Source organism: Heteronotia binoei, chromosome 1, assembly GCF_032191835.1.
Source record: "Heteronotia binoei isolate CCM8104 ecotype False Entrance Well chromosome 1, APGP_CSIRO_Hbin_v1, whole genome shotgun sequence".
NCBI lineage: Eukaryota > Metazoa > Chordata > Lepidosauria > Squamata > Gekkonidae > Heteronotia > Heteronotia binoei.
Window position 1 is genome coordinate 120,634,912 of NC_083223.1, and position 20,630 is coordinate 120,655,541.

At 44.5% G+C, this 20,630-nt stretch overlaps 1 protein-coding gene across 1 annotated transcript in view; it reads right to left on the reverse strand.

Annotated features, from left to right (window-relative positions):
- AHI1 (Abelson helper integration site 1) overlaps positions 1 to 20,630 on the reverse strand; it is a 185,652-nt gene that overhangs the window by 33,031 nt on the left and 131,991 nt on the right. The window contains exon 21 of the mRNA XM_060239870.1: positions 13,561 to 13,619. Within this exon, the coding sequence (XP_060095853.1) occupies positions 13,561 to 13,619 (59 nt within the window). The remainder of the gene's footprint in view (positions 1 to 13,560; positions 13,620 to 20,630) is intronic.

The following is a 20,630-nucleotide window of genomic DNA, read 5'->3' on the forward strand; positions in this document are numbered from 1 at the left end:
ATCATGATGATGATTATTGCTATTCTCATTATGATTTTCCTTTTTAAATAAGATATTTATGAGCTCTCCAAAAAAGCCCCATCAAACTACCTTGAGCTGAGGTAAGCTGTAGGAAATAGTAGATTAAAAACTTCATAATGCCCTGGGATATTTTGAATGCTCCCAGATGTTGTATTAAAATTTTATTAAATGTAGATCCAAAGAGCTTCCACTTACAAGAATATTTATTTTATTTTTTATTGTATTTGGGAAGATATGTAACCTCCACTTAAGGGATGATAGGAAGATGGTTAGTGTATCATTTTTACTCATTTAAGTTATAAAATCTGCCTCTAACTTGCCAATGAAAGAACTGTCAGGGCCAGTTTTTGTAACTGGAAGAGTTTACAATTGGACAGTAGATGCATGGTGAAATTTGACTCAGGATTTTCCAGAACCAATGGATCTACTGAAGATTTAGGGAACTGTTCCATAAGAAGGCCAGTCTAAATCACCTTTCATAGGAATTGTTTCCATGTGGCATGCTGCTGACATGTAGCAGACTGTCTTACAACACCAACTTGCTTTCACTTTGCTCCTGTGCCTTTAAAAGCAAACTGGCATGTAGGGCTGTCAACCAGATTACTTCTGCACAGTGGCCTCATTATATAGGTATAGGTCAACACACTATAGTATGCCTCCATGTGATACCTTTCAATATGTTTGTAATATAGAGCAACCTGCACCGTGGATTAATTTATCATGGAGTTTTCAAGCCTCTATCAGTTGATATGAGATAAGGCTGGTGACAATTAAGAGATTTCTATACACAATAAGGGTGCATCACAGAGTGAGGTGTCCAGACATTATGGCTACCACATGGAAAAGCTTCTTTGACCATTTCAGGCTTTTAACACTTAATATTATAGACTGTTTACTTCTTTACCAACATATCTTTCATTTAATTTGCTGTTGTTTCTCTACTCTAGTAAACTACATATGCAATTGTAATCTTTAGAATTGTAGCTAGGGTAACAAGGTCATGCCTGGACACTGATGGGAGCTTCAAGGGCAGGGTTCTGGTGGTGCAAAACCACTGAGTTTTTGATGATTCTTATATGAGCGACATCACTTTCAAGTTTTCCCTGAAAGTGCTGTCAGTTCTCTTTAGGAATTACTGGTTCTTGGAGATTCTTCGTGAGGCATGATGTCACTTCCTAATTTTCCTGGAAGTGACATCAAATTACCAACAGTCATTTTTTAAAAAAAAAAATCTCCTGCTGGCTGCTGGAGTGCCAGCAGGCACATAGTAACCCTAATTCATATTGTCATACTAGATGTATAGCCTGCTACAGATGGCAGCAGGTAACTTGTAGGTTTTGGTGTGTAGTTAGTATTATGTACATATAATTTCCATGAACATGTCTAATGTAGGAGTATGCAATCCCCCTCCCCCCAGTATTTTTTGGTTTGGGCCTATTGAAACTAAAAAAAAAAAAAATCAGGATTCCCCCAAAATCATGACTCCTAATACAGGTAAAGTATTGGGATCTGGGATTTTCCGGAGTTTTTCCAATAGACCGAAGAAGGAAAAAAACCCCACACAGCAGTGGCAAAGTTGCAAAAAGCAGCTGGGAAGTGGAAGCAAGTTGCACCCACTGCTCTGCTCCTACTATTCAATTGTTTTTTAGGCTGTCTTCTGCAGTCCATTTAAATGGGGTGTATTTTAAGGGACTGCAGAAGAAAGCATGAAAAAAGCTAAGCCAATGAGGAGCAGCCTCCCTGTCAGCTCAGCTGTTTCAAGCTGTCTTGGGCAGTCCCTTTCAACTTTTAAGGGAGTGCACAAGGTAGCCCAAAACAGCTGAGTGATGGGAGCAGGTGCTGCTAGCTGATCAGCTATTTCTTGGGCTTTCCTGTGCAGTCTCTTTAAAGTTTTAAAGGGACTGCAGAAAACAGCTCAAAACAGCTGAGCAGCCAGAGCAGCTGCTCTCCAGCTCAGCTGTTTTTCCAGCTTCTTCTGTAGTCCCTTTAAATGTGCCCTGTTTAAAGGGACTGCTGAAGAAAGTTGGAAAAACAGTTGAGTGGTATGACTCAGGAGCAATTTGCTCCTGCCTGTTCAGCTTTTTTTTTTTTTTTTTTGCAGTTTTGCCTACCTTCCCGGTAATTTCCAAATATATATGGGATTTTGTGTGTGTGTGTGGGGGGGAATTCTTTTTGTTTTCCTAAAAAAATTCCAGATACCTTTGGGATGTCAAAATATACCTGAAAAATATCAATAACGTACTTTCCAGGTATATTTTCATCTTGGGTAGATCCAATGCACACCCTACTGCCCATTTGCAGTTGACAGACATCAGCATATTTATCTATTATAGTTGTATCCTATCGTTCCTCTCATGTTACTAATTTTCACTAATTCAAACTGTCCATATGAAGCAAGGATGGCAGATGTAGAGGAACTGTATGTTTCCCAGCATGGGGTAGCCAGTCTGTGTTAACGCGACATAACAGCTGGTTCACATATTACTCAGTCCATAATGCTTTCGGAATGGTGGAACGTACCTAAAGGTATATAAATTATGGGCGCTCTTTGCAGAGGACTAGTTTGACAAGGGCTCAATTTGCTTAATCAAGAAAGGGGTTCGGGGAGTTCAAGTACTTCAGGCCTACATATGTGCTTGCTTTACACATTTTTACATCATTGTGTGTGTGTGGCACCACTTTCTCCTCCATCACACTACGACAATTGTCAACCTGGTAACTGTGTGAACTCATATCCTCAGTTAAGCAAGCCCTGGATTTAGGCTACAATTCAGAGAATTATTTTAGGTGTACACAAGTGTGCACTAGCCCAGCAGGAGTTTTGGTTTGTTTGCTTTGAACCTCAGGCAACAATGCTGCATCACACACTGTGTCTTAAAACTGCCTGAATTTAAAATATGGGCTGCCTTATGTTGCAGGCACAATCCAGTCAAAATGAAGCACTTACACTTCACTCACTGGAACTAATAGGCTGATAAACACATGCTTAATTCTTCCATGAAAATCCGCAGGACTTAACTGAAACTATAATTACCTAGATAGAATTTAAAATGCTTTGATGGCAATATTTTTTTTAGTCATCCCCTTACCTGATCTGCTAGACATGGCAACATTATTTTTATTTCTTTGTAGAGGTATCAGTGATTTGTTAAAACCAGCTGAGCTGAACTCCAGATAGATCAGACAAAATTCCCAAATAACTTCAGTTTTCATTATACATTTTGCAGTGGGGGAAAAACCCTGCTTATAAACTATTTGGGAAGAAAAAAAACCCAAGAGTGACAGTAGTTAAAATGCTATCAATATAAGAAGTAACAAAACTACTGTTGTGTATGCTTTGGTCTTTATACAACATGGATCATTAAATTACTACTGGTGCTACCACTGTTGCTTTCCTGGCTTTCTCAAAGGACTATGATCCTTATTTGATTATAGTCCTTCAAGCATTTAACGAGCATGAGAATCTATAATCTTCCTAGAGGGAAAGCTGTGCCAGGCTGCACTTTATTGAGTTCTGCAATGTAAAAACACAAAAAAGAAATGCAAACACAGCTGCTGTGACAAAGCCTACAGAGATTTTTAAAAAAGGAATGAATGAAAAAGTAGGTGAAATAATTCAATTGCTGAGATTATTCAAACATACTCCAAAACAATTTTGATCCATTCTTCCTTAATCAGAAACACTTCACTTTCAACTTTAAAGGCTGCCAATTTACATAATGTCAAGGAGAAAGTTTTCTACTATCACCATTAAAAATAAAGAAGTTTAACATTAACTGCATAGTGGATTCTTCCCCTCTTTAGTCTAAAACCGTCAACAGAGATCTGGGCTGACATCTCCAAACATTCAAACAAAAATGTTACTCTGAAATTTTATGGGCTGCTGTAAGTCAAAAAGCAGAACTTTTCAGTACAAATGCAAAACCAGTTTACAGTTATGAAAAGTGCTCAAATTTAAAGCAAATTATTACAAAAACCAGACAAAATACTTTTGGCAGTAATATCATCTCCCTTCCTCTTATGCAGAGACTCCACTGAGCATCAAGGGAGTTCTGGTACACATGTTGTTCTTTGGTGACAATCTTGTATCAGGAGAAGTTACCTGCACATTGATTTAATAAATTTATATTCCATCTCAGAAAAGCCCTTTTGGTGGTTCCAGAAAATAAAATAGTTATAAACAAACAAAAAAATCCCAGCATAAAACATATCAAAGATATTATTAGAAGAGCTAAGAATTATTAGAAGAGCAGGAAAAGACCATTAAAAACATACCAAAGCCTGGAAGAATAAAAATGTCTTAATATGGCACCAAAAGAAAAAGAAAATTGATATCATGCAGGTCTTTGAGGAATTACATAAACCAGTGGTGGCCAACGGTAGCTCTCCAGATGTTTTTTGCCTACAACTCCCATCAGCCCCTGCCATTGGCCATGCTGGCTGCGGCTGATGGGAGTTGTAGGCAAAAAACATCTGGAGAGCTATCGTTGGCCTCCCATGTGACACTGTAGAAAACATCTTTCCTCAAGTGACCATATGCCCTACTTCAGTAAACAAGGGCACTCGAAGTAGCAAGCCCATCCACATATTACAGCAGGGGTGTCAAATGTCCAGCCTGCAGGCCAGAACCGGACTGCCAGGCCCTCTTCTCCCCCCTCCCCCTCCTGTCTTCACTGTTTGAAGCTTTGAGGCTGTTGAAGTTCCCTGTTCTTCCTGCCTTGTTTGGCTGCAGCAGGAAACAAAGCTGCAAAGAAAATGCGGAATGGATTTTCCATTAAGGTCTCTGTGTCTAAATAGATATGGTCCATTCCACATTTTCCTTGCAACTTTGTGCTGTTCCAGCATTTCTAGCTGGCTGAAGCTCATGCTTCCTGGAATTGTGTTCTTGCAACTAAAGGGTTGACACTTTGAACCAGCTTATCTCTGTTCAGTGGGCTTGAGAACTGGTGGTTAGTGAGTACTCTAACTTGGGGACACACAGGCTAGTGGGATATTACACTGGAGAGTCATTGCCAATCTGAGTAAGCCCGGGGGGGGGGGAGGGCGGGGGCGGAGCTTGTAGTGCCATTTCATTGTTTTCCTAGGCTCGGAGCATTTTATATTTTTAGTTTCTGCTGTGATCCTTGTGCTTTTTTTTGATGTTTTATTCAAAAAATTGCATTGCCAAATCCCACTATTCCCCCACCTTTCCATTTTCAGCAAAATATTGCAAGAATTTTAAGCATGTTTGTATTTTAAGTTAAAAATAATATATTTGTGTTTTGTCCTTTATAAAGTTTATATCTCTGATACCTCACATTACATTTTATGACACACATGGCCCAGCCCCACAAAGTCCCGTTTGTGTCAGATCCAGCCCTTCTAACAAATGAGTGCAACACCCCTGTGTTACAGAGTATATATAGGTTCAGTCTAAATCCTCAGCCTACATCATGTGTAACAGTCACATGAGTCATGATTGACTTGTGGGTTCTCCTCAGTCACATGGAGAACTGAGTCATTCATAGAGAATTAGTTTCAGCCTTCCTTCATACATCATTTTCCTAACCTGCAATGGTCCACAGGATGTGCTATTTGGGCTGTTGGTGAAACCCACAATATACACGTGGCTTTCTTCAGCAAGACAAGATGCATATCCCCAGGCTTGTTCCTGGTAGGGAAAATGGCACATGCCTCCTTTCCACACATGTCATGGTCCCAATCTGAATCAAGCACTGCATAGCCACAACTCCTATGTGACCATTACACAGGCCACAGGGTGGGGATCCTGGAGTCAACCTGTGTCCACTATAATGACTGAATTGGCCCTTTAGAAGATGGTCTCAATAAGGCTGGCATGTGAGGGTAGGCGGTTGCCTAGGGCACTACCCTGCCAAGGGGCACCACCAGGCACCCCCTTATTCCCCTTGCCCCTTCGCCCTAGAAGCCTCCGAAGAGTGTGGTGTTTTAGTGCCACCAGGCCGTTTTCAACCCGAAAGTGGCCAAGTGCCACTAAAACACCACGCTATTCAGAGGCTTCCAAGGATTGCCAAGTCCAATTCAAGAAATATCTGGGGACTTTGGGGGTGGAGCCTCCAAGGAAGCCTTCGAAGAGCACGGCAGGCACTTTCAGCTTGAAAGTGGCCGGGCGGCACAGGGGATAAGCGGCGGCGTGGAAGCACTCTTGTGCACCGCCTGTTGCTCTCTCCCCCCACTTGCTGCCCTGCACGATGACGTCACTAGTGATGTCATCACACGCGAGTGAAATTAACTGTCTTAAGGGAGATTTGGGGGGGGGCGTACAATGCAGGGGTCTGCCTGGAGTGGCAGAACCCCTAGCGCCAGGCCTGGGTCTCAAAGAGTAGGCAGGTTCATACGGGAGTAGTAGGGTGGCCAGACCGTCCCGGGCACCCGGGAAAGTCCCGCTTTTGGCCCCCAATTCCCGCCTCCCGGACTGGCTATACCGGGACCATTAGAAGTCCCAGTTTAGCCAGCGAGAGGCTGAAGCCGGCGGGCCGCACGCGCGGGCAGGCAAGGCGGCGAGTGAGCGAGCGAGCTCTGCGCATGCGGGAGCTCCTGCGGGCTCTGCGCATGCGGGAGCTCCTGCGGGCTCTGCGCATGCGGGAGCTCACCGCGGCCTTCCTTCCTTCCCTCCCTCCTTCCTTCCTTCCTCCCTTCACTCCTTCCTTACCGTCTCGCAATGCGGCGGCTGCTGCTGGTGGCGGCGCTGCTGGCCCACTGCTCGGACCCCCTCCCCCCTCGGCGGGGCAGCTGCAGCCAGGCCGCCGGCTCAAGCTCGGAGGCCGAGGCGCCCCGCCCTCCCTGCAGGCCCGGTGGCCTGGCTGCAGCTGCCCCACCGAGGGGGGAGGGGGTCCGAGCACCAGCAGCAGCCGCCGCCCATCGCCCGAGAAGGGGCCGCCCGCCGCCCTGCGAGACGGTAAGCCAAGGGAGGGGGCCAAAAGCGGGGGGCAGCTGGCGGGAGGGGGCGGCCGGCCTTCCTTCCTTCCTTCTTCCCTCCCTCCCTCCTTCCTCCCTCCCTCCCTCCTTCCTTCCTCCCTCCCTTCCCTCCCCTCCCTCCCTTCCCTCCCTCCTCCCTCCTTCCTTACCGTCTCGCAATGCGGCGGCTGCTGCTGGTGGCGGCGCTGCTGGCCCGCTGCTCGGACTCGGCGGGGCAGCCGCAGCCAGGCCGCCGGCTCAAGCTCGGAGGCCGAGGCACCCCGCCCCGCCCTCCCTGCAGGCCCGGCGGCCTGGCTGTGGCTGCCCCGCCGAGGGGGGAGGGGGTCCGAGCGGTGGGCCAGCAGCGCTGCCACCAGCAGCAGCCGCCGCCCGTCGCCCAAGAAGGGGCCGCCCGCCACCCTGCGAGACGGTAAGCCAAGGGAGGGGGCCAAAAGCGGGGGGCGGCTGGCGGGAGGGGGCGGCCTTCCTTCCTTCCTTCCTTCCTTCCTTCCTTCCTTCCTTCTTCCCTCCCTCCCTCCTTCCTTCCTTCCTTCCTTCCTCCCTCCCTTCTCTCCTTCCCTCCCTCCCTCCTTCCTTCCTTCCTTCCTTCCTCCCTCCCTCCTTCCTCGGACCCCCTCCCCCCTCGGCGGGGCAGCCACAGCAGGGCGCGCGCCCCTGAGCCAGCCAGCCAGGCAGCCAGGTAGGTGCACCACAGCGGGACTTGTTGCTGGAGGGAGGGAGGGCAGCGGCCCCCCCGTCTCTCTCTCTCGCCTCTCGGCCGGGCCTCTGCCCACCTCCTTTGCCTCCCCCCCCGCAGGAACCGGTGGAGCTGGCTCTCTCCGTCCGCCCCCCCCAGCTGCCTTGGGCCGCCGCCGCCCCTGCCCCGCTAGGCGCTACTGCCTCCTGCCTGCCTCCCCTCCCACCCAGCCAACAGGATCTCTTCCCAAATCTCCAGGATCATCCTGATCTGGAGTTGGCAGCCTCAGAGCCTCTTTCCTTGCAGCTCCCTTGAGGGTTAAAGTGAGAGAGCCGAGAGTCCTAGAGAGGCAGATGATTGGGGAGAGGAGGATCAATTTCCTGCTCTGGCCCTTGCAGAAACACGTGTTCCGTTTCTAAGGCTGCTGCTTGCATGGCTCCTGGGACAGTTGCAATGAGAGTTCAAGAGGAGGAGGACTAAAGGTAGGCCTGCTGCTTCCGATGACTCCTTTAGTTCCCCTTAATTAATTTTCATCTCCCCCTCGCCCTCCGTCGGAACTGGTGTTTCCCAGTGTCTGAGCAGTAAGGGAACAAAGCAAGAGTCAAGTATCACCTTTAAGACCAAGAAATGTTTATGCTGAATGTAAGCTTCCGTGTGCTAGAAGCACACTTACTCCGACAATAGGATGGAATGGCGTTACTCAGACAATAGGATGGAATGAAGTGTGCTTCTAGCGCATGGAAGCTTACATTCTGCATCAAACTTTGTTGGTCTTAAAAGGGCAACTGGACTCTTGCTTTGTTCGACTGCTTCAGACCAACATGACTGACTGCCCTGGATCTAGCTCTGAGCAGCAAGGGGGCACTCCGGGATTCCTCCCGAGAAGCCCCACCGAGCCGCAGAGGGCATGGGCAGCCTGCCTGAAGTCCGGTCGGTCCCTCTGGGTCTGGGAGCTGGAAACAGCATGGGAAACATTTTAATTTAATTTCGCTAGCACTGAAAGAGTTAAAGGGACAAAAGCATTTGCTAGAGAGGCCGAGAAAGAGGGGGGGGGCAGGGAGAAAAATTTCTGAATTGCTACAGATTCACAACAGCAAGGAAAAGCCTTTGGAAAGATCCTGAGAAGGTTTACTTGCGAGTAGGGCATGGTGGGGAGGATGGAATTCGCTGCCAGAGGATGGAGGGATGGCCAGAGAAAAAAGCAGCTTTCATAGTGGACTAGATAGATTCATGGAGGATCAGACTGTCGATGGCTACTAGCCATTGGGACTGGGGGGGAACCTCCAGATTCAGAGGCACTAATCCTCTAGATCCCAGAGCCAGGAGGCAACCTCAGGGGAAGGCCTCGGCCTCTCTGCCCTGTTGTTGGACTTCTAGAGGAATGTTTGGCCACTGTGTGAGACTGGATGTTGGACTAGATGGACCACTGGTCTGACCTAGCAGGACTTTTCTTATGCTCTTACATTCACTATATAAATGAGGGGGATTTGGGGTTGGGGAGGGAAAAGTCAGTGTCTTTAAGAACAAGAAAAATTCAGTGTATGAAACTGCGGCTGAATTCCTGGTCATTTTAAGTCTGCCTCAAAAATGCTGCTATCAAGCTGTAGGGTTGTCAGCTCCTGGGTTGCAAATTCCTGGACATTTGGGGGTGGGGGTTGGAGCCTGGGGGAGAGAGCTCAGTGGAGTATAATACCATAGAGCCTGCCCTCCAAAGCAGTCATTCCCCCTTCCCCTCTCTGTACTCTGATGATCAGCTATAATTTGGGGGGGGGGGGGTGTCTCCAGGCCTCACCTGGAGGCTGGCAACTTGTTAAACAACATGATTGCTTGTATTCTGAGGCAGATTTTATATAGCTTAGCAGTCTTCTGTAATTCAACGTCTTTAGATAATGTGGAATTGGGATTTGGATATATATTTTAATGAATTATGGAAGTTTATTACTCCCTCCCTCCCTTTATTTTCCATTTCTTTTTATTAATTCTATAACAAAGTTCATTCTGTTGTCTTACATATACTTTATCATATAGAGAATAAAATCCTCACCCATTTAAGTTAAAATATGCTTGTGGAAATAATATGAACATTTTCCTTGTTATTTTAACGTCATTCACTGCACTAATTTGTTAACCCTAATTAGCAGCTGTAACACTTAGGTTGTTTATAGTGTGGATTTAAAATGGATGGCTTTACTAGTGCACGTGAATATATGTGTATATTTAATTTGTGAGTTTCTTAGATGCTATTAGCCATAGCGTATTGTTGGAACTCTGTCTGGGGCAAGTGATGCTCTGTATTCTTGGTGTGGGGGGGCACAGTGGGAGAGCTTCTAGTGTCTGGCCCCACTGATGGACCTCCTGATGGCACCTGGGGTTTTTTGGCCACTGTGTGACACAGAGTGTTGAACTGGATGGGCCACTGGCCTGATCCGACATGGCTTCTCTTATGTTCTTATGAGACACAGAGTGTTGGACTGGATGGGTCACTAGCCTGATCCAACATGGCTTCTCTTATGTTCTTATGTGACACAGAGTGTTGGACTGGAGGGGCCACTGGCCTGATCCAACGTGGCTTCTCTTATGTTCTTATGCAGGGAACCTGACTCCAGTGTCTTAGCATACTGTTTTTCCTACAGATCTGTGATAGAGAGTTGTATGTAAGTAGTGTGCACCCAGAGAGAGGTTCATACCAGTTTTGCATGTAAAAATGCAGTAGTGATACATCAAAGGAGCTCCTTTTTACATTTGTGCCACCATCCCGTTCTAAGAGATGGTGTGTGTGTGTGTGTGTGTGTGTGTGTGTGTGTGTGTGTGAGTGAGCAGACTGCAGTCAGAGTCCTGGAAAGGCCTGTAAAGTAGAAGGCCACTGGTTATTCCCTGTCCTTATAAGAGCTCTTTTCTTACGAAAAAGGGATTCTTAGTTTTGAGAGAGGGATGGAAGATCTGAGAAATATTAAGCCCTGTATGTTTATCAACAGCAAATTTTACTTTGCCCCCCTGCAAGGTATTATGAAAGGTGTGTACACGATCCTCTTGGAAGTCCCAGGTAGCATCAGAATCAGGGCACATGGATTTCTATTACATTTAAATGGCATCATATGTGATTTATTTATTTTACAGAAAACATTTATTAGTCTCCTCTCTTCCTTACTGACCTCAAGGTGATTTGCAATGTGAACAAAGTACATAAAATCAAGTGCAAAGGGGATGTGATATGCAGCCTGGTGGGAGATGGAACCAAGTTGTAGCTGAGGTTTCTCACAGTGCAGAGTGTGGATATTTTCTTATCTCCACAACCCTCCCCCCCTCCCCATGCTCTAGTATGCGTTCCTGTAGTATTTCCACCACCAAACCAAATAGCTGTCCTGGCAAATTAAGAGGCCTGACTTTGGTCCCTGAAAATCTGGGCTGTTTGAAACTGCTTTACAGGCAGTGGCTGTTTCTGCAGTTTGTGGAACATGAGGTTTATGGAAGGTTTCTTAAAAAAAGTTTTATCTTGCGTTTTCCCCCAAGAAAATTGGACTTGGACAACTTGTGCTTATAGTTTATTGCAACCTCAGTGCTACTCGAGTCAGCACCGTTTACACTTCCCTTGAAGTCACCAGAAATGACTCTAGACCCGTTCTCTCTAGTCTTCTCACTTTGAAAAAAGTAAAAAAAGAGTTTTATTTAACTTTATTTCCCCCTTTCCCTCTCTATAAATAATCTTGGTGTTTCCGGCGGTGATATTTGGGGGATTTTTGGGGACGTCACAGGAAGTGCTGTGAAGTCACGTCCTGTTTCCGGCAGTGGCATTTGGGGGAAATTATGTCACAGGAAGTGATGTCACTTCCTGTTTCCGGCAGGTGGCGCGGGGGAAATGATGTCACAGGAAGTGATGTCACTTCCTGCTTCCGGCGCTGGCATGACATCACCGGAAGTGACGTCACTTCCTGTTTCCGGCGGCGCGGGCGCACATTCCTTCCCCCCTCAAGGTGTCCCTGGCTGGCCTGCAGATATTATGGCCACCCTAGGGAGTAGATTATAATTCAGATATCTATGTAGGGCTTTATAAATCAAAACCAGCAGCTGGAATCATGCCCACTAACAACTAGGGTTGCCAATCCCCAGGTAGGGGAAGGGGATCCCCTGGTTTGGAGGCCTTCCCCCCTCTTCAGGGTTATCAGAAAGGGGGGGAAGGGAAATGTCTGCTGGGCACTCCATTATTCCCTATGAAGATCGATCCCCATAGGGTATAATGGAGAATTGATCTGTGGGTATCTGGGGAGGCTGTTTTTTGAGCTAGAGGCACCAAATTTTCAGCATAGCATCCAGTACCTCTCCTAAAAATACCCACCAAGTTTCAAAAGGATTGGATCAGGGGGTCCAATTCTATGAGTCCCAAAAGATGGTGCCCTGATCCTTCATTATTTCCAATGGAGGAAAGGCATTTAAAAGGTATGTGGTTCCTTTAAATGTGATGGCCAGAACTCCTTTCAGTGTTCAATTGTATTTGTCACAACCTTGCTCCTGGCTCCACCCACAAAGTCTCCAGATATTTCTTGAATTGGACTTCGCAACCCTACTAACAACATGGGGGTCAGTGCTGATTATTTAACAATAGTGAAACATGTTCAGTTTTCCTAGCCCCAGCTAACAATCTGGCTGCCATTTTCTGAAACTGCAGAGGTTTCTGAACAGTTATCATAGGCAACCTCATGTATAGTGCATTGTAGCAGTCCAACCTAAGGCATATTTAACCATGGCCAGGCCCTCTCTACCCCAAAGTGGCTATCTTCTTAAGTAGATAAAGGTGTTACAGAAGTCGTTTAGCTTTCCAAAGTAAGAGGTGGATCTAACAATTTCCCAAGATGCAAGATTAATCCTTAAATAGAAGTGTAACCCCATCCTGTAAAGGTTGAACACCACCCCCATCATTAGCTGAATCACCCACCAACAGCCCCTCTTATCTAGCTTCAGTTTTTTAACTCTTATCGGCCACATTACTGACTCCGGGTACATGTGCATATGATGGTAATCACCACACAGAATGGTCCCCCTATTCTGTAGTGAATTTGGGGACCCTCTGCTTTTCTGACAACTCTGTCAGTATACACTGAAGTTCTGCAAAGCTTGAAATAGGAGCCCTAAAAGAAAGTCAAGTACTAAGTCCAAGCATTTTGTGAGGGAGAAACACTGATTTTGTAGAAGAATTCTTTGTGGGAGTCAGACACTCAGTTGTCAAGGAAGCATCATAATTGCAGCATTCAGAATTTTCCAGTGCTAAGTACAAGACTGCTGATATAAATGACAGGAAAAGTCCATTTCTCTTAGTTCCAAAATTTGCCACAGCAGTATGACATTTCAAATCAAGAAACAGGAAGAGGAAATCTTTGGGATACACATCTTTAAAAGGGGGCATTATATACTACTACTGAAAACCCCAACCAATTCTTGTGCCTGATAATTATTTTAAAGCACATTAAGACCAAAATATGACTCTGATTTCACACAGGATATTATACAACTGTTAACAATAAAATGCTTCAACTAACAATAAATGGCAAATGTTAAATTAATTTCAATGTCAACTGAAAATGCAATTAATGAACATCCAAGCCAAGCTCCAGTTGTGATCTCTTTTCCTCATTCTTCATAGACACCTATCCAAAGACATACCAAGGATACCAAATTCCAGTCAGCCATACTTAACTCTAATGAATTACAAGCATACTGTGCAAAGATAATATTGGATCTTTTGTTCTTTGACTTGCAGTGAGCAGCTACGGGAGGCAGAAAACCTACATGGATTATTATTTTCTAGAAGGCAGTCCTTTTGTCACTGAAGCGAAGTATAAGAAAGCTTCTGTACAATGGTGACTTGTAAAGAAAGATTTTTTTAAGTTTAAATTCTTTTTTTATATGCAAAAAGAAAAAATAGAGCTCCTTACCGTGTGTAGTCCGGCTGACAGTGTTCTGCTAAGAGGATTTCCTACTGGGACAAAGCTCCCTGTAAAAAGACAAAACTGTGAAATTTTGCTTGTTATCCTCTTTCAATCTAATAAATCATTGTATTTTAAAAACATTATGATGGCAGGGTACATTTTACAAAACCCTGAATAAAAAAGCAGCAGCTTCTTTTAGTCCAAACTATGATTCCTTCAGTCAGGAACAGTCGGAGGGTTTATCTAACTAACAGACCTGACTCTAGGTTAGCTAATCTAATATTTCCATTCAAATGATTTGGAAAAGTACCACGAGCAATGCCCACATACCATTTCGAGCCCTAAATTGACACTATTATCTAAAAGCAACACTATCTTTCCTTGTCATTGAATCTTTGAGTCATGCATAAAAAGCTTCACCCCCAGAAGTGTTAACAACACAACTTCATCGCATTACTCATTTTATCTGAAAGAATAGGAATAAGCTATTCAGTGCATTGCCTTTGATCATATGACTTCCTGGAATCACACATCTTGCTGTTTATTTTATTCCGGTTCTTCATAGCACATTTTAAAAAAGAATTATTTATCCTTTTTTGTCCTTTTGCATTTATTATTATACTGACTACTAAGTTCAAGCATCTCTTTTCAATATTTATGGCTTAATCTTTTTTCCACTGGGAATTGTATGTTGCTAAGGAAGAGAACATTTTTTAAAGACAGACGTGTTTTTTAAAAAAGGGAAGGCCCTCCTCTGACAGTTTCCAAATGCTGTATTCTAACAGGCTTACCTATTGTTTATATACAAGCAAAGAAAACAGGGAAAACTGAAATTCATCATGACTATGCCCCCCTTGCATTGATGACATGACCCACTGAATGACTTTCATATGCAGGTTCACCAGTAGTCTTTTGATCCTTATGCTATAAAGTGGAGATAGTATGTATGCAGCCTACTGCACCCACAGATTAGGACTGGTCAATTTCTTCATGAAGGCAATGTTACAACCCTTTATAAAAACTTGGCCCACAGTCTGATGGAAATGATGGCAAAGCAAGTTCACTCTTTCCGAGGCCTTGAATTCAGCAGGAGTTCACAGGACAGCAGTTCCTGAACCTTTCTGAGGGTTCCCCCTCCTCCTCCCCACCGCCCTTGTCCATTGAATAGTAGGTGCAGCTGCATAACAATCCCTGGATTAGGAGAGCGGCCAGCCAGCCAGCCACCAGGAGCTTTGCCACACTTCCTGTAGCCCTAATTAACCCCTGGAGAAGCCCACACCACCCTTTCTCCACTTCTTATGTGATTTTTGGTGGTAGGTGGCTTGCTGGTCTTTTGACTGTGTGTGGGGGGGGGAAGGGTGGCAAAGGAGAGCCCCAGGTGAGCAAGGCCTGCTTGGGCTGACTGGATCTCTAGCCAGCTCAATCAGGTTTCGCTTGCCCAGGCCTCTCCTTTCTTGTGTTGGGTTGCTTTTGGCTGGGGGGGGGCAGCATATGCTAATGAGTTATGCTAATGAGCTCCACCACCTCTTTTTCTGTAAAACGACCCTGGCTCTTTCCTCACCCCTTGAAACAATTTCTGAAAAACTTAGAACCCTCCCCTCAAAATGGGATCCTTATTGAAAGAATTTTGACTTTCCTCAAATACATTGCCTAAGAGGAAGTTCCAAATGTGACTCAAAATTCACTTTAGGCAAACCTTGGTGAGGAAGGGACATAATGTACAGAAATCTCAAAAAAAAAAAATCTGCAGAATTTCACAAAAAGTTTTCATTCCCCATAGATTCCTTGATTAGTTTGTCCAAACTGGATCCTCCAGCTCTGCTTTGATATTCTGCCTTGCCAAAATTCATATTCCCACTATAGAGATTAGACAGTCACCTCTAAGTGGCAACTCAAATGAGAGCATTCCTCTTTCCCATGTACACAAAGCTAAAGATGAAGGCATGGGGAAATTATTCACTCTTTGTTTCAGTCAGCTGATGGCAATCATCACTTGATAATCTGAGCATATGACACTTTCATCATGAAATAGTGTTTCTGTAACAGTCTATTACTATTTATTTATTGTCCCATCCATCCTCCAAAGAGCTTAGTGCTAAAAGAATGGTTCTCTTCCCCTGCCCAAGTTTTATTTTCACATCTTGTGAGCTAGGTTAGACAGAGAAAAAACGATGGCCACAAGAGCATCCACTGAGTTTCATGACAATAGAATAGTGATTTGAACCCTGGTCTCCCCCATACTAGTTCTGCACGCTGACCATCGTGTGTTACTGGCATTCATCCTCCTGTTTGTGTAGCAGCTTTTAGCATAAGTGAAACTTGTATGTCATTATATGAACATCTCATTTATTTGTCATGAACCTGACACTGCTGAAGAAAGAAACTTGAATTCAAGAACAGTCAGGAGACAGGGGATCCAAAGCCAACTCAACAGCAAGCAACCCAGCATTCCACCAAAATTAAAGTAAGTATACACATGCCCCTCCTCACTCATCAAAATACATGCTATGGTACAAGCCAAAAAGCAAGTAAGTACGACACATGCACACACCATTCAGTTAAGTGCTCTAGGTGATACCTGCTTATTAGATACATAGATACTTGACTATGGAGTTTTTAGGCCAAAATTATTCAGGTGCATTGGCAGGTATCCATGGGAAAGCTTGCACAACCTCCACCTGCACTTTGCCTACTTTAAGCCAGTAGTATTAGTCACACTCATAAGAGATTTCCTCACAAATATTTGAACACTGGAAGCTATTTATATATGTAATTAGATGGCACCACCTCAAAGAGCTACCTTGCCCACGATCTTAAAAACACTTGAATTCGAATATGTCTGCACCCGTGAGTAGTTTGAATGTTAATAGGGTTACACATGCTTCAGTTATCTAGTTTTCTATTCATTTACATCTTTGCTAGATGTAAGTCTAAATAATAATTATACTCAGTTCACAGAGAACACAATTCATTTTAAAGAAACAGCATCTGATATGTTGGGGTATAACCACTAATAGTACATACTATGAATAATTAGATAGGCTTCCAGTGAGTTTTACATATACCAGTTTCATAGCCCTACTTATTTGTACATGTTGACCACAACCCAGAAATAGTAAAGCACTTCAAAGACCCACTGATTAAATTCATGCTGAATATTATTGTTGGAACAACTAGACTTAAAAGTGCTTATGTTTGGCTAGATCATACCACTGAACACATTTATCATTTGTAATGTAGAGGTTAGTTTCATAAACTATGCAGTGAGACTCAGTCCACAGACAATCACTAGGGAGAGATATAAATTCCTTTCTGTTCCTCCCCCCTCCCCCCGCCATCACAATAAAGGCTTGAACGGACAGGCTGATCTGAACCCCACTACAGAAATCACAATGCATTTCAGTGACTGTTTTGCTAATTATTTTAGAGACAGTGTTAGAATGCTCTGTAATTTAGATGGCATTCTTGTTTCCTTTAGCATCTTTGCCATGGGAATCTTACAACAAATCCATGCTGATGATGACAAGAGTGATAATACTGATTTATAGAGCACTTTAGATAATTAAGTACTGTACAAGGCATACCTTGCTCAAAGGCTTACTACAAGGCTCTTCCCCCATCCTTTTGCACTAACCTGGCTGTCTCAAGTCTGGAAAAATTGAGCAATGCCTATCAGTCTGCTTTTCTATAAACTCAAACTTTTACCTTGATATTGGGGTGATGTATAAGAGTGGCTTTGTTTTTTTCTTTGGATGGTGGCTACAACAGGTAACGGAGCACATGCGCATCCTGTATCACACACATCTCTGTATAGTAGAAAACACATATGCACAGATCTGAAAAAGCTGAGATGTATAGCCACTTTAGGATGAATCATGGTATCTATCAATATACTATTTTCAGCATTACACATTTTAAAAGAGATAATCTGAACATGATACAGAGAAAAATTATAAAGGAAACAATAGTTTCATAAGGCTGAAGATACAAAAAAGTTGGGAATACAAGGATATTAATTCTGAGAAGAAAAACCAAGCAGAAAATAACACTTTATAGATATCCCAAAAGGTGCTAAAAAACCTACAGATTTTAAATAACAGCCTGACTAAGCTGCAAGGTGCTCAGTCAACCAGGTGTCCATATGCCCAAGAGCATAGTGTATACTTTTATTTGATGGTTGCTGACAGTGCTTGTGAGTACAGGATTCAAAAACAGTGGCTGGGTGCATGGCCAAAAATGGGCTTGGTCAAAACATCCACAGCTGGTCTGGGGACAGAAGCCAGAATAACCAGTCAGAGAAGGAGAGCCAGTTTGGTGTAGTGGTTCAGTGTGCGGACTCTTATCTGGGAGAACCGGGTTTGATTCCCCACTCCTCCACTTGCACCTGCTGGAATGGCCTTGGGTCAACCATAGCTCTGGCAGAGGTTGTCCTTGAAAGGGCAGCTGCTGTGAGAGCCCTCTCCAGCCCCACCCACCTCACAGGGTGTCTGTTGTGGGGGAGGAAGGTAAAGGAGATTGTGAGCCGCTCTGAGACTCTTCGGAGTGGAGGGCGGGATATAAATCCAATATCATCTTCTTCTTCTTTGAGTCTGAGGCTGATAAGGAGCCCTCAATTAAAGCCTGATCTTCCTGCCTATGGGCAGGGGCTGGGAGAACAAAGAGAGCTCCACCAGGCAATCAGCTCAGGAGGCTGACATGGCAGGCTGATTAGGCCTGACAACTAGTTAAAGTAATAGAATCATAAGAGTTGGAAGGGTCTTCCAGGGTCATCTAGTCCCACCCCATACACAATGCAAGACATTCACAAATACCTCCCCCTCCACACACCCCAGTGACTCCTGTGCCCAGAAGATGCCCCCCCCCCCAAAAAACCCCTCCAGGATCCCTGGCTAAACTGGCCTGGAAAAAAAATTGCTGCCTAGCCCCAAAATAGCTAACAGTGCTTCCTTGGGTGTGTAAGAATGGGCGAAGAGAACTAAGCACTGGTGCAACCCTTCCTGCCCTCCTTCTCACAATCTGCCTAATTTACAGAATCAGCATTGCTGTCAGATGGCCATCTAGCCTTTGTTTTCAAACCTCCAATGAAGGAGAGCCCATCACCTCCTGAGGAAGCCTCTTCCACTGAGGAACTGCTCTGTGAGGAAGTTCTTCCTAATGTTTAGTCAAAAACTCTTTTAATTTCAACCCACTGATTCTGGTCTGGCCTTCTTGGGACAACAGAAAACAACTCTGCACCATCCTTAATATGACAGTCCAGACTTTTTCAGGTCTGCATATGTGTTTTCCACTATACAGAGATGTGTGTGATACAGTCCTTCAAGTACTTGAAGATGGTGATCATATCACCTCCCAGTTGTCTCCTCTCCAGGCTAAACATACCCAGCACCTTCAACCTTTTCTCATAGGACTTGCTCTCCAGAACCCTCACCATCTTCATTGCCCTCCTCTGTACATGTTTCAGCTTGTTTATAGCCTTCTTAAATTGTGAGGTCTAATCAGAACAGAGTAAAGCAATACCATCATTTCACATGATCTGGACACTATATTTCTGTTGATACAGCCCAAAATTGCATTAGCCTTTTTAGCTACCGCATCACACTGCTGACTCATGTCCAGTGTATGGTCCACTAAGACCCCTAGATCCTTTTCACACATATTACCACAAAGACAAGTCCCTTTTTATAATTATGCATTTCATTTTTTCCAACCTAAATGCAGCTTTACACTTATCCCCCTTAAAATCGATTTTGTTTTAGCCCAGTTTTCCTGCCTGTCAAGATCATCTTGTATTCTGACTCTGTCTTCTACTGAATTTGCTACCCCTCCCAATTTAGTATCATCTGCACATTTAACAAGCATTCCCTCTATTCCTTCATCCAAATAATTTATAAGGATATTAAACAAAACAGGTTCCAGGATGGATCGTTGAGGTACTCCACTTGTCACTCCAAGAGGGTGAGGAAACATTAAGAAGTACTCTTTGGGTACAATCTGTCAACCAATTACAGAGTCGCCTAACAGTAATAGGATCCAAACCACATTTTACCATCTTGTCAACAAGAATATTATGTGGAACATTATCAAAAGCCTTACTTCAATCAAGATAAACTATGTCTATAGCATTCCCCTGACCCAGCAAGGTAGTAACTTTCTTGAAAAAATAGATAAGTTTAGTCTGACATGACTTGTTCTTGAGAAACTCACGCTGGTCTTATTTTATTATATTTATATACCACCCTCCCCTGACAGGCTCAGGGCGGCTAACAACAGTTAAAACAACAAGGAATTAAATCGTTACTGTGACGGAAAGCTAGGGGTTAACCAGAAACTGAAGATGCACAGGGCCTGCGTCAGGTGACCTGAGGGTGGGGGCAAAGTGCTCGGAGCTCTCAGGGAGGGAAAGTGGTTGAGTGACAGAATCTGCTGAGGCAGTCATTCAGTCAGTTGGTGTCTGACAGAGTTGGTTCCTGTCAGAAGTCTGTCAGTGTTGGGGCCTGACAGAGACTGAGTGGGTCAGTTCGTGCTTGACCGAGACTGGGAGGGCAGCTGATTCTGTGAAGGAGCTTGAGACAGTGACGGGAAAGACTTCCAGAGGCTGCAAGCTCGACAAAACCAGCCAAGAGGGCTGTGTGTGAGGAACAAGTGTGAGTCAGTCAAGACCTGAACGGTCACAGACACCTATAGACAACTCTGAAGATCTAGTGAGGTGGTTGAGGGAGTGGATGTGGTTCTGAGACACCAGAAGGGCTGAGAGGAGAGACTCCAGTCGAGGGGTGAGACTTGGCACATCATTCCCAAGAGGCCAGACCTTGGCTAGAGGTAGAGAGCAAGTTATAGGGAAACTGTGAACTGTGTAACTGAGAGATTCAAACAAGAAAGAAAAAGTGATTGTAAAGCCTGAAACAACTGAGCAACGTGTTAGCCTGTGTAAATATCTCCCATATCCCCAAGTTTAAGACTTTGTGTTATAATAAATCTGTGGTTTGAGTTAAAGTTCTTGAGAGCCTATATTTTTGGGAAAAATTACAAAGCTGCTGTGGTCCCCTACGAAGAGAATTCTATTTCCATCAAATAAA